Source organism: Aythya ferina (genome assembly GCF_964211825.1).
Source record: "Aythya ferina genome assembly, chromosome: 13".
NCBI lineage: Eukaryota > Metazoa > Chordata > Aves > Anseriformes > Anatidae > Aythya > Aythya ferina.
In genome coordinates this window covers 21,088,871-21,102,580 of record NC_140311.1, presented here as the reverse complement: position 1 = coordinate 21,102,580, position 13,710 = coordinate 21,088,871, and the positions used below count along the sequence as shown (strand labels likewise).

At 46.2% G+C, this 13,710-nt stretch overlaps 1 protein-coding gene across 5 annotated transcripts in view; it reads right to left on the bottom strand.

Annotated features, from left to right (window-relative positions):
* The window catches only part of TMEM255A (transmembrane protein 255A), a 25,706-nt gene extending 11,996 nt beyond the window's left edge, over window positions 1–13,710 (bottom strand). For 2 of the 5 annotated variants that reach the window (XM_084534027.1, XM_084534028.1), the window contains exons 1-4: window positions 13,592–13,710; window positions 10,183–10,325; window positions 5,203–5,265; window positions 493–582 (exon numbers count right to left, since the gene is read on the bottom strand). In XM_084534027.1, the coding sequence (XP_084390153.1) occupies window positions 493–582; window positions 5,203–5,265; window positions 10,183–10,325; window positions 13,592–13,649 (354 nt within the window). In that variant the 5' untranslated portion in view covers window positions 13,650–13,710. Of the gene's footprint in view, window positions 1–492; window positions 583–5,202; window positions 5,266–10,182; window positions 10,326–13,130; window positions 13,189–13,427; window positions 13,561–13,591 lie in introns of those variants that run through there. The other 3 variants (XM_084534025.1, XM_084534026.1, XM_084534029.1) reach the window with 2 other exon arrangements.

Below are 13,710 nucleotides of genomic sequence, written 5' to 3'. Positions count from 1 at the left end.
AGCAGCAGCTCATATTGTTTTTTTTAAGTCATCAAATGTAAACTTAGAGCCCAGTGAGTGCTTCCTGTTTGTACTGCACCCCCTCAGTGAGCTTTGTATCAAATTGTATCCCTCTACTAGAACATACACTGATACAATCATCATTAGGAATGACCACTACAAGCATATAAAATAAGATTGATGCTACTGCTCATATGTTATCCCTTGGCACTAGCTGTAATTCACATTATGCCTTATACATTTCAGTCTCAGTAAGCACACAAAGCGCAGAAGAACTAAAGCAAAGTTTCCAGGTCTTAATGTTTAATGTGCGTTTAAAAATATATTTTTTTAAAGCCAACACGTTTTTCTAAATTTTGTAATTTAAACCAGCATTCAGCATCTGACATGTATTTACAGAGCTCGATGCAGTCTGATGTAGCGCGTGGACACATCACCTCTTTTCCTCAAGTAAAAGGACGGCAGGCCCCATGTTTTCCTGGAAGCACTTACTATGTGTCTGGCAGCAAAGACGCCATCTACTATGGCACAGCAGAATGCAGCAATGACACCAAAGCTGATGAAGACGATCGATGCAACCAGCTGAGAAAGGAAAACAAAGCAAAGTATGATCTGCCTTGCCACAACCAACTGCTGCATGCCCCCTCCACAACAATACAGAAACCACAGCCACTAAGCCCTTGAGCAATCAACGACCCAAACGTTTGCCCAGGCTGCACAGACTGGTCTTATTGAAGTCAATGGGATGTGTGTCTCAGAGGAGAGCCTGTTCTCATGCAGAGGTAGAGGCAACATAGCAGGAGCAGCAGTGCCAGACAGGTTCTCTGGGGACATGATATTGTAATGCAAGTTCTTCCATGACATCAAAGTGCTAAACTTTGGCTGGGGATACACCTCCTCTTCTGGCTGCTGCTGTCCTTAATTCTTCCCTGCAGAGAAAGAAGGGATTTCTTCTCCCCCACCACAAAGAGCTGCAGGCAAGGTGCTCCTGTGAACAACCCTCAGGCCATTTCATCCCACAGTGGCTTCTGCTGAAGCCAGCAAAGGCCACAAGACCTCAGTGACTGTGCTGGCTGGCACAACAAATGGCTGAAGGCTGCAACTTCTTCAGCTGGCAAGGAGTGGTGTGTGCACTGCCTCTGTACCCTGTGCCAGGTGAGTGCCAGAACAGCCCACTCTGGCTTGGAGGGGCTGCAAGGAGTCAGCCACGGCCATGTCGTACCCTGTATTGTGCTGGGATGGAGAGACACTGAGCAGGGAGACCACCGAAAGCAGGGGGGCACCAAGGGGCAAGACAAACATTTTGTCAGTATTAGTATTTGCCCACTGGACTAAGCAGCCTACCAGACAGGTGCACATACTTGAGAACAGCAGCATTTCCATTTAAAGAACTGAAAGCTTTGCTGAGTTTTTCCCCAGGGAGTTTTCACTCCAGAGGTTGTAGTCTTCAAGTGCTGCTTGCTAAAAGCTGCTTCTCCACAAGTACAGAGGTGATTCTTGTAATTAGGAGCTCTGAGCAACATTAAAAATAATTAATAATACACATGCAAAAGTAACAACTAGCCTGGCCAGCACTGACAAATACCTCAGGTCTCTGGGCATGGATGGGGATGTTTGTTTTAAAGCCTAGCTGTTAAGTAATACTTGAAAAACTCAGTTCTTGGCGCTGCTTAAGGAGCCAGTTCTCGGGAGGACAAACCAAAACCTTTGACAAACACAAGCCAGAAAGGATCCTATATGTATTTTTTAAGTAGCTTGGAATTTTCAGATAAGTCACACTAGTTTTATTCTGTGAAAGTAGTGCCAACAAAGAGCAGACATCCCTACTTTTCTTCCACTGTTGCAGCCTCTCCAGCCAGTCATTTGCTGATCCTGAAAGAAGAGGAGTCATTTCTCTTTCTCAAACACCTTTTCTGTCTCCTGGAGTCTGAAGCGGTTTTCGGGGAGACCACAAAAATCCCCGAAGACCTGAGGGCAGGCAGGACGTCCCCTCCGTGCCCAAGCTGGAAAACAGCTACCACCCAAGAATCTGAACAGAACAAGACAATGTGGAATCCACACGTGGTCATACATTCCAAATCAAGGAAAAAAATATAGGGATAGAGAGATGTATGTGCTTTTACTAAACCTCTAATAATTCCTCAGCAAATTATCAGTAAAAGTTTAACCTTGCTGAAACCCTGAAAGACTGCTATTGTCTTGGCCTCCAACCCAGACCTTCAAACAATCCTATTTCTTCCCCAGCCAAATGGGATGAGACATCATCCTGGACACACGAGCAAGCTTCTAAGACTTGCAATGTCCCACTGCAAAGATGAACTGTGATGGTAGGCAGAGCAGACTAAGATTAATCCAATTGCTGTAAAAACAAGTCACTGTCACCAGTAACAAGCTGCTGCTGGAATTAGATGCCCCAACAAGCCTGCCGATGGTAGCAAGCGACAAGTTTTCCAGGGTCAGGACCCCGTTTCTGTTTGCTGTAAACACCAGCAATTCCTCCCCATTTGGACCCGCTCCATCTCCACAGCTGAAGCACAACTTGGACCATCACTTACAACGGTCACACTCCTCTGACCTAAACAGTGAGAGCACAAAATGGGGGAAACCACAGCTTCATACAGTCTTGGTGGAAGGAATGTTTTTTATGGCTTACGTTATTCTGTAGTAAGTTTCCCTATGTACTTTCCTTCATTGCATGCACACACAAAGGAAGATGTTCTCCCTAAAAAGCACAAGCACTGGAGATGGGAAGTGAGCCAAAACCTAAGTATATATATACAATTGGGTTATTTGTCTGTTGGCCCCGCTCTTGTAGACAGGAGCTGTTAACATGGTTATTTCAAATGACACAAGGTTAATGATGAGACTTTCATAACAGCCCCACTAGGATCTGAGTGAGGATCTGGTGTCAGAAATGGGTTTGCTAACTTTACATACCCCCCGATTTCCTCTCTGAGCTGTAGAAAAAGAAGCCTGAAAAACAAACACTGAGAATTTATGAGAAAGATAATAAAATGGCAAATTAATGTATAAAAAGGCATCTTAAAAATCACATGGTTTTCAACTAATCTTATGATTTGTCACGAAGATTTTGATTCAGAATCAACAATACTGTTACTATAATAAGATATCGGTTCTTCAGGTAGCTGCCACTGATGTCAGTTACATGGAGCCGAACTAGGACTAGAAAAGACAAACTGGTTTTGGATAAAGTAGGAACTATAAAATAGGAGCTTTCTGGTCAGAAGTGTCCTTCAGGCCACATCCCAGCGATACACAGGCTGCAAAGCTGCTGACAACTCCTTTTGCGTGGCATGGGTGACTGTCAGAAAGCGGCACAAAATGCTGACTCCTCATTTGAAAACCGCTGCCCTCAAGGAACAAACTCTGCTGAAAGCTCTCCACTGTTCTGACAAGCCACACGGCAGGGAAGCCAGCATGACAAGGTGGGAGAAATGAGAGACATCTATTTCTGCCAGCAGGCAGGACAGAATTAAGTTTCAGGTTAGTTCTCCCTTTGGCCAAGTTGGCACACTCGACTCCTCATGCCCCCCTAGCCAGCTCATGGGAAGAAACATGCACAGGAACACAGCTATAGAAGTTGCTTTTAGCTTGTCCTGCCCTACTGAGGAGAGACTGAGTAACAAGCAATGCAGACAGCCTTCTAGTAAATTAGGACACGAAGGAAGTCTATAAAAAAAATAAAACCATCTTGCACTGGCAGTGGTATTAAAGAAACACATAATTGGCTCAAGTGCCTCTGTAAAATTAAGTGCCCCAGGGTAAAGAGGAAACATGAATAAAGTATGGGGACAATGAGTGGCAGCAACTCTGTGTCCTCTGCAGTCAGAGCAGGCTCATGTTAGCCTGCAAACCCAGGTGGCAGTGATGCAATCCTTGCAAAGCTGGGTCACGCATGCTTTTTAGGACACAAAATGACAGAGAAATTAGAAGAACAGACACCGGCTACCCGGGGCTCTTTGGAATAAACAACCAAGCCAGGTCAGAGCCACATTGTCATTTATGAGCAGCCCTGCAAACATGGCATCGGTATAATATGATGCTTGCTCAACCAGGCTCTGATCTGCTGCTAATAGACAATGAGCACGGGGCTTGGAAAGCTGCAAGGACAGAAGGAGCAGGATGTGTTGCTCTCACATAGCTGGAGCAAAAACAACAAATAGCCATCAGGAAACCCACCTACCCTGAGCCCTGTGGAAAAGGAAGGTTTCCTTTCCTGCAGGGCCTGTCCCACCCTCTCCCTGCTGCCAGGGCTGTGCTCTGGGGGGAGGACACTGCTTGCAAAGCAAAGGGGAGCCCAGCCTCTGACTTCGCACAAGCAGGAATTTCTCCAGATCCCCTTCTGCCTTTGTCAGCAGCACATGGTGCTAAGCAAGTCCACAGGCCTCTCTGCAGAGGCAGCTCCATCACTGCAGAAGCACGCAGTGGTGGTGGGCAAGCAGGATGGGCAGCTGCAGCACGGTCCCCCCATGCCACCTCACATGAGGAAAGCTGGAAAGACCTCGCTGCCAGGGCCTGGGGCAGCCATTGAGAGGGACACTGCAGCTGCTGACACCTCCAAGCACCTCCAGGCACAGGTGGGAAGAGGAGGAGGTTGTGAAACAGAGCCTGCAAGACACCCTTAGGGGACATGAGAGACCCAGCCAAGAAAGGCCTTTCTGCTGGGCCCTCTAGAGGCTTTTACGTCCAGTCTCTGGGTTGGCTGTTTTACCATCTTCCTCTCTATCCTTTGCTTAGAATAGAAAGCCACCAAAAGCAATTTTTGCAGAGCTTCAAGTCTCTAGGAATTTATTTTAAAAGATTTAAAATAACTATATTGTACCTAAACTATTTCTATTCTGTGCCACATACTGTGACAGCTCAAATGAAAAAGCGCTGGGAGTGAGTCTACGAAGCATCAAGTATCCTGAAAACACCAAACACTATTTTGAGCCCTTGAAAAATCCCATTGAGTTCAATGAGACAGTGTATAGTTACTCTGTGCTTCCTCAAGCATTTTTGAAAATTTAAAAAAGTATCTGGGTTAACAGCCATGGGCTGCCAAGAACCATCCACAGCTCTCAAGAGGCATGCAACTCTAGCCTGGAAGGGTCAGGAAAGCTAGCAACACTCTTTACATACAAAATTCAAGTTGCTCTCACGTTGTTTTTTTTTTCTTGAAAGTCTACGTAGTGAACTTACCATTTGCCTTTTGTTTTCTATCAAGTTTGATCCAATTATTCCAAGAAACGACCCAAAACCAAGCTGAAAGACAACATATTGTTAGCATTTAGATCAGGAAGACACCCAACATATTTCACATCCAAACAGAGCACAATTAAATCCAGAAGCAGCAAAAGAATACATTGATGCGTGAGCACTCTTCCCTCAGCATGAAAATCAATGGAGTCTGTCACTAGCTAAAACGGTCAAGGGTACCCCTCATGTGACACTAAAAGGTGTGTAAAAACCAAAAAGATGAATTCTGACCTCAATCCCCTCCCTGGTGATGCTGAGAAATGGGTGGTGGATGAGCATGTGCACTGCTGTCTTGGAACAACCCTGTCAACATTCAGCAGTCCTCAGATGCAAACCTAGTAGGACATCACTGGCATTTGCAGGACCAGGCTCTAGTAACCTCACCAAGGATGTGAGCTGTGACCTAAGTTTTCAGCTCAGAGTTCCTTGATGTGAAGCATGAAATAAGGGAGAGCTCATACTCACGACGACTCAGCAGTTTCTCTCCACCTGCTACCCCTCCCTCACTTCCAGAGGTGAAGTGTTATCAGCCAGCGTCCTTCTTTCAACCAAAAGAGCCCACAGCAGCCCAGCCAACAGAATGAGCTACTCTGGCAAAAGTGTATTTTCTTGCTGCTGTAACTGACAACCCTGTTTTTATTTCAGCTCAGTGAAGTCAGTTAGGAGTGCTATCACCTTTCTCTAAAGCCTTAAGCTATTTAACTACACTAAAGAAGTTTCTAGGACACAGTATGCCTCAACCAAGCCAAAAACAGGGAACTGAGGACTAGAGGGGAAGATCCAGACGTACTTCTGTAAGGGTCATAACTAGAAAGGTCTTTGATCAGTGCGTAGCACACACAACCCCACTACTTTTGGTCGGCAAAGAGAAATGCTCGGAAGTCCTACAGCTACCATTGCTTGTACTCAGCAGGCTACAAATACATTCAGTAGATGAGGGGGGGCAGTGAAGATCTGGGTGAGAAAGCTAAATAACTGGCCAGCTCCTAAGGAAGCAAAGCAAGGCACAAAACAAGCTGCAGTGGCTCAAGAATGGGTCAAGCAACCTGAAATCAGTATTTTAAGATCCAGGAATGGAAAGGAATGGTTTAACAAAACCGGTATTAACAGATGGGCATAAGTAAAGATTAACCGGCAGAAAAGTGACAAAAAGTTGGTGCTAAAACTTACCCTGCTCTGCTTAAGCCCTGTAACATTTGGTGCTGGTGCCAAACGCAGCAAGGAGTGTTGAATCCAACAGCATGGGATTAAAGCAGAGCAGCTGACCTAGCTACTGCTTCCCAGCTGTCTGTGCTGCACTCTGAGCTCCCAGAGTGGACCCACATTGGGGTCCAAAGGAACTAGCCACCAAAGTGTGAAGCACAGCAGTGAGGGCAGGCACTAAAAGGGAAGAGAGCCAGGGCATGACTGAACTGCCCCAAACAGATATGCTGATGTTTCTGGGCTGATCTTTCATTATTTTATTCAGTTTGGGAAAACAAAAAAAAAACACCTTTCCCATGTAAGAAGAGTCTTAAAATTCAATTTCAAGCCCCATACCTGAGCGATCCAGGCATTAACAGTGACTTGGATCCAGGTAATATTTTCAGTCTGCTGATATTTAGCAGCAAAGAGGATGTCTGGCAATACACACCTAAGGCAAACGTTCAAGAAAACCCTTTTGTACCCTTTAAACTTGACCTGACACATTTAAGAGAAGTGCACATGGCATTTCAGAGCAGCCCCAAACCAAAATGTGAGAGACTTGAAATAATTCACGGTAATTAAAAACGAAGAAATCAGAGTGACTGAGTACATCCAATGGGCAAAGATCAAATAAATTGGTGGATTCTCAACCAGCATTAATGGGAAAAACAGCAGTTCCTCATCAGAACCCTTAGTAATCTGCATTAATTGCATCACTGTTATTTGCTGGTGGGTAGGATCCCCTGGGGACATCTGTCTGGAAGGAGGACAGGGTACAAATGAACATGCTTTTCCAGAAGAATGCCCCTGGCCAACTTGCTTGACAAGAAGCCATTACAGAAAAGGTGTTTCACTCAGCGCCTAAGAAAGGTCAATCATTTACACTGATGCCAGAAGCTGTTATAACTTGGAGAGAGCATTTGTACCACATGGATGGCCTTTTACAAGGCAACACAGAGGAGAGGCTTCTGATAAGCCTTGTTCTGCCTTCACAGAGGCTCTTTCCCATTCCTTAATCCAGCTGTCCTGCACAGAGCTGTGCCACATCCGGCTGCCTCTGCAGCTGCTGGACGCCCCTCTTCCACTGTACAAAGTGGAAGAGCTCTTGGAGTCCATAGCTGAGAAGTCCTGAAGAACATTTTTCTTGAAGATTCACAAAAGAGATGGAAGGAACTTGTGAGTTATTACTTTAAGAAGATGCAGGATTTTTAAGCTAAGCTCTCAACCTATGATCCCTGCTCCCGTAAGGGTGCTTGCCCTGTGTACCTGATGATTACTCCTGCTTGCTGGGTGTCACTGTTCTAGTCTGGGCTTCCCAGGCCCACATCAGTCAACCAGCCACAGGTGATGCTATTTCCCACGGAGACACAGCTGAGGTGTTCACAGAAGTAGCTGTGAAGGTACTAGTGGTTAGGGTGGCAGTGAAGGCAGCCTGGGTACCAGACACATCCTCATGCCCTCTGCTTCAGCTCCTCCAGCTGTGTCAGTGAGGAACTGCTCTGTTTGTGAAAAAAACAAAATCCCACTGATGCATGGAAAGTCTCTAGTGCCTGCTTCAGTCCTTCCTCAGGAGCCTAGGAAGATGATTTCCCCACAGACAGACACTTCTTTCCATACCCAAGGCAGGCGATCCAAAGGAGGAGCATTAGGCCTGGGAGCTAGGAGGCACCCTGGCAGCCAGTACAGGTCTACTTTTAGAGGAGCCAGTGCCAGCCAGGTCACAGTGACAGCACATATGTGGAGCCATCACACCAACCCAGATCACCACAGGGCTGCTGCGCAATTACAGATGGAGCCTGCTGCTTCGTCTACTCACACACATCAGGGCCCTAGGCTGAGGAACACAAAGCTAGACCAAAACAGAGCTTTGGGGCTCTCTTTTCCTCGCTGACACAGAGTAACTGCACCAGCAGTGCAGTGGAGACGCATGGGCCTAACATCAGTGTGAAGCTGTGGGTGACATGACTTCTGTGGAGCCGCTACCTGTGGACATCATCTGCCCAGGGACACCCCACCAACACCCTCTCAGCACAGCAAAGGGAGAGATCCCATCTTGTTACAAAACATCAGCTATTTTAAGTACCTGCTGAAGCACCCAGCAGCAAACAGGAATGCTTTCCTGCTCGGGAGACCAGCGAGGTTGTTGTGCATTTCCACAGCTTAGTGGATTGAGAGTGGGAATTTGGTGACAGGTCTACAGACACAATCAGGGGGTCTTCAAATAAAGCGAGTGACTCAACACCCTTCTCAAGTCCAGAAATTCATGAAGCCCTTGAGCAGACCAAGTCTCACAAAAGATGTAAGCAGTGTTGACGTTGCCAAAGAATAACAAGGTAGATGTCACAGGGACGCAAACACCAGGCTCCATCATCTGTGGCAGTCTGGGGGACCTGCTCTGAGGCACGAGGTCCAGCTCGGGCTGACAGCATAGGCTTAGCGTGGAGAGCTGGAAGCCAGATCATCACCCTTCTCAACACCATGATAGTCCTCTTTTAAAAACTCCTCGATAGTCCTCTTTTAAAAAGATCAGATCTAAAAGCAGAGTTACTTGCATGAGCCAGAAAACTGATCCTAAATCAAAGAGACCAAACGCTGTCTGTAATAACGTTTCACATGAATGGCTGCAAAGGGGCTTTTTTCACTCACAGAAGAGCTTGTCCACAGGGCAGTAAAAACCTTCCAGAGATCAGCAGTGCATGGTAAATAAATCAGATAGTAATACGGCAAGAACAACTCTCCCGCTAGTAATCTGACCTGGCTTTAAACCTCCAACTTTGGGGCTCCAAACCTACGCGTGTAGCAGCCTTTGACTGTTATACCAGGAGCCTCTAGCTCGAGGACTGCAATTGTGCTCAGCTCCTAAGAAATGGATTTAGCTGCAGCTCAGTCCTTATTGTTCTCCTGTATGAGCATACCTCAGACAGACATCAGGACAGCCCAGCACATGCTTTCCAGCATGTGATGCTGGACCTCTTTTTGGGCAGCATCACAGAGTGCACACCTGTGGTTCTGGGCCAGGCGGTGCACAATGTACTCTCCTCACATGCTTCTGTAGACAGTTGTACATCTACTGGCAGGAAGGCTGGGCACCAGTGGTCTTCCCTAAATTAAGCAATTTGAAGATCATCCTTCCCCATTCTCATTTGTTGATTAAAAAAAAAAAAAATCAATGTGCTAGCCACTTTGATATGTATGCTCCCCCGGCAAATTGCCAAAGCTTTTGCTAGTGCAGTTCTCCATTCAGAATGCCAATCATTACACACTTCGCACATGAACTTTTTGACCATGAGTTCATATGAACAGTATTTCGCTTTTGGACTCCATTACCTTTGTAGGTCCCTTTCAGCTGAACTAGTCTATCCTAAAACCCAGTCTCTCAGCTGTTGCTAGCACCTCTGGTCCTTCTCCTCACCTATGGCTGGGGTTAATCTGATGCATGTAAACAAAGAAGTTCTTGGGTTGCTTTGACTGACGTCACACCTATTTATCTGTCTCATTGTTAGATCAAAAGCATGTAATTACCTAAGCTCAGGGGAAACTGCCACTTGACTGGATGGGATTTTTGCATGGGAATGATCAGCAGGTGCAAAATAATAAAACAAATAAATCAAATTGCAATGAAGTAGCTGAGCATACGTTAATATTCAGGACAAGATCACCCTTTATAACATTTGCAGCATCACAAGGGACTTTATAGGCAATAAGTTTTCTAGACCTACCTAGGAGTTCTATACTTACAATAACCCCTGGGTAATAACCTCCAACAGTCACATTTTGTGTTCTTGTTGTAGCAGCTAGGCCCACCGTTAGAATTAATACTGACACAATGAGGAGAGTCACAGTTACGTAGAGGGAATTTCTTTTTCTTCTATTGAACGACCCTAAAAACACACACAACAGAATTTGCTAATTCCATCTGGGGGTGGTCACAGTATCACAAAATTTTCCTCCCACCACCAACCACATAACAGTGAATTTCCTTTCTGGCAACGTGAGAATATTTTTTGTTTTGGCTGTCTCTTTTCACCTTCACTGACATGCTTTATCAACTGCTAACTAGGGCATCTGAATTCACATCTGTTTATCATTGCTTGGATATGGATGAAGAGAGCCTTAAGAACTGTAACTTGGCAAAGCTCACCTGGATACAACAAAGCCTTCTGGCACCCTCCAGTCTGGGACAATCAAGCTAATGATAAATACTACCATTATGTATTCATTTCTTTTCTGATATATGTCTGCTTACATCAAGCCAAATATCCACACTCTGCACCACCTGTTTTGAAGGGGGAAATCTTCACTGTAAACATATCAGAAGGCATCCACGATTTTCCATATAAATGAGACATCATCAGTAACAGCCACTTCTCCTGCAGTATCATTCTCTACTTTCAGCAAGGACCAGGTATTTTTAGATGTTTGAATAATGAACTTGAGGGTTTGTGTTTTTTTTAATGTATTTATAGATCTCCCAAATGAGTATAAATATAAAATAGTGATCCCATCAGCCAAGAGGAAAGCTGGCTGCCATCTTACGCTCAGCAACACCTTTAGGGTTGTTTGTTCAGTGTGTATTCCGCAATCTTTAAATCACTTTGTGGAACAATTCTTTTGATTACATTTCATGCATTATGTAAACACAATCCATCACAAGTGAACAGCTGGCAGGATAACAGGCTGTAATGGTCCCCTGCCTGCCCTGGGGCTGCACCTGCTCCCTGTGGCTCCTGGGACCACTCCAAATCCCATCCTTGCAGCCCGGGGCTCTCCGAAGCACCCAGGGAGCAGGTGGAGGCATTCTCCACTCCAGAGGCTCCCACGTGGTGTGCACACCACGAGCACCTTGCAAGGTATTTCAAAGCAGGGCAGGAATGCACCCCAAGAGCAAGGAGCTGCTTCTGGTCCTTCCTCTGTAGGGACAACTCTCCCCCCATCAAGCACAGACCCCCACCACCAGCCACAGCACATCCTCACTGGGTGATACATGCTCTGTGGTGGCACAGCCACGATCAGCTCAGGGCCAAACCATTACATCCACAGAGAGCAGATGAGCTCAAAAACAAAGCCGAGTCCTGAACAGGCTTACCACCCCAACACAAGGAGATAAAAGGCAGGAGGAGTTTGTAGGGAAAAACTGTGTCCTTTTTGACTTGCTAGCATCTCTGATAGGAAAAGCTCTTCTCCTGATTGTGCCCTTGGGCACAGCTGTAACTGCAGTACTGGGACATCACAAGGTCCAAAAGCAAGAGGTCTGACAAGTGGTTAGTCAGTTCTTAGCTGGAGTGAATATCTAGACAGGTGCTAGTTCCAAATAAAACACACATTTCAAATAACTGCTAAAGCATCCCTAAGGCCCAGGCTGTATCTTTTATCATCACTCTCTTTTTATTCTCCTAAATCTGCCAAATAAGCTAATAATATAAAAATCTAGACTTTTAAGTGTTTAAAATCCATCAAGATACCAGGCCATTCTGAACATACTGCCTCCCAAATACCGGAGTTTGTGCAACGCTCCAGTTCTAATGTCATCCTTTTAATGCAAGCATTACAGAAATGTCATGAAATACCAAAGCACTAGGACTAAAGGTTCAGCTGAACAAAAAACTTCAGAAAGGTGGGGAACAAGTTGCTACCTTTTACAGAGCTTAGTTCTGAACAGAAGGAGGGAAGAACCTGTCTTGCTTAAACACAGTAGGTCACCAACCTTCTGATCACTGCTATAGCTTGGCTGGTAAATGAGAAGAGAAGTAGTACAGCCATACATTCCTCACGCAGCTTAAACTCTTTAGGGTTAGGCTGTGTGGGTGTGCAGATGCTCGTGTGCCTCCCAAAAAGCCCTGCAGAGCCAGCCTGAATGAGTGCGGGGCATACACATGGAGCTACACACTGGTCCTTCTGCATGTCCTTCAAAAAGGGTATCCTTCAACAGATCCTTCAAAAAGTCACAATGAAAAATGGCAAAATATGCCATCTTCCTCAAAACCAGAGTATTTTATAGTAACTTTTCTTCAAGAAAATGCTCTAAAACAAGAAGCTTGAAATATCATATATGCACTTGGAACTTGTTTCACAACCCTGCTCCCCACATTCACATTTCTCCATTGTTTCCCAGCTCAAAACTGACACACACCAACATGCGATAGCATGGAACAAAAGATTTCCAATCAAAAGACTTCTGAAATCTTCTAAATATTCCTTAATAAGAGGGGGGGGGGGGGGAAGCCAAATGCTTTAATTCCAGGTCTGAAGAAAAACCACCATAACACTTTAATTTGAAATCTCAGAGAAAATGCGGTCATCTCCACTTCATCTCTGTTCTTGGACACTAATGTCATTGTTCCCTTCTCTGAAAAGCTGCTTTGTTACACGTACATTGATAAAGTGGTTTTGTACTTCCAGAAGGACGCCTGCAGCTGTTTCAGCGACCCCGAGCTTTTAAAACAGCATGTCCGCTGATGAATGCCCTGGCTAAATCATCCATCAGGACATTAATTTTTGCTGCAAAATTCCCTGCTAGCTTGGCTGTTTTCCTCTTTGCTACTGAACCAGGTTCAGCTTTACGTGCAGGAGAGCAAAGCGAAGCCACGAGCACTACACAGCTTTGCCACCTCTCCTGTTAAACGGCAGTAACAGCCTTTTCTCTGTGATTTATCCAGACCAGATACCTCTGTGATTTATCCACATACCTCCAAACTTGCCGCGTTTAGAGGTATCTTGCAGTGTGAGCATATGAGGCAGCTTGCATATAACTCTGTGAGGCAGAGGTAAAGACATTAGCACTGCGTATCACCTATTTCTTTCACTGGAACGGCACTCGAAATGCATTCAGGCTTCACTAAGACCAATTTTACATTAAGCCCCAGAAACGTCCTAAGCACCACAGCCACAAGCTCACCACCAACCGGGGTGTCAGCAGGGCGAGCCCCCTACCAAACCAGGGTGGTTTTCTGTAGATTGCTGCAGAAGTTCAGAGTGATAGCTACCTTCGTGTGGCCTCGATGTGCTGCGGCTCCTGCCCCCTGGCACAGCACCGACTTCCCTCGGCGAGCGGGGGGACGAGCGAACAGCAGGGCAGCCCCCTCCAGCCCCCCGGCCACGCCGCACAACATGGCCGCGCCGCGCCGCCCCCGGCCCCGGCCCCGCTTACCCACGGAGTCAGGCAGGGCGATACCGCCCGGCCGCTGCTGAGTCAGGGCCTGCCGCATGCTGCCCGCCGGGCCCCGGCCCCGGCCCCGGCCCGGGCAGCGGCTCCGCGGCGCCTGCGCG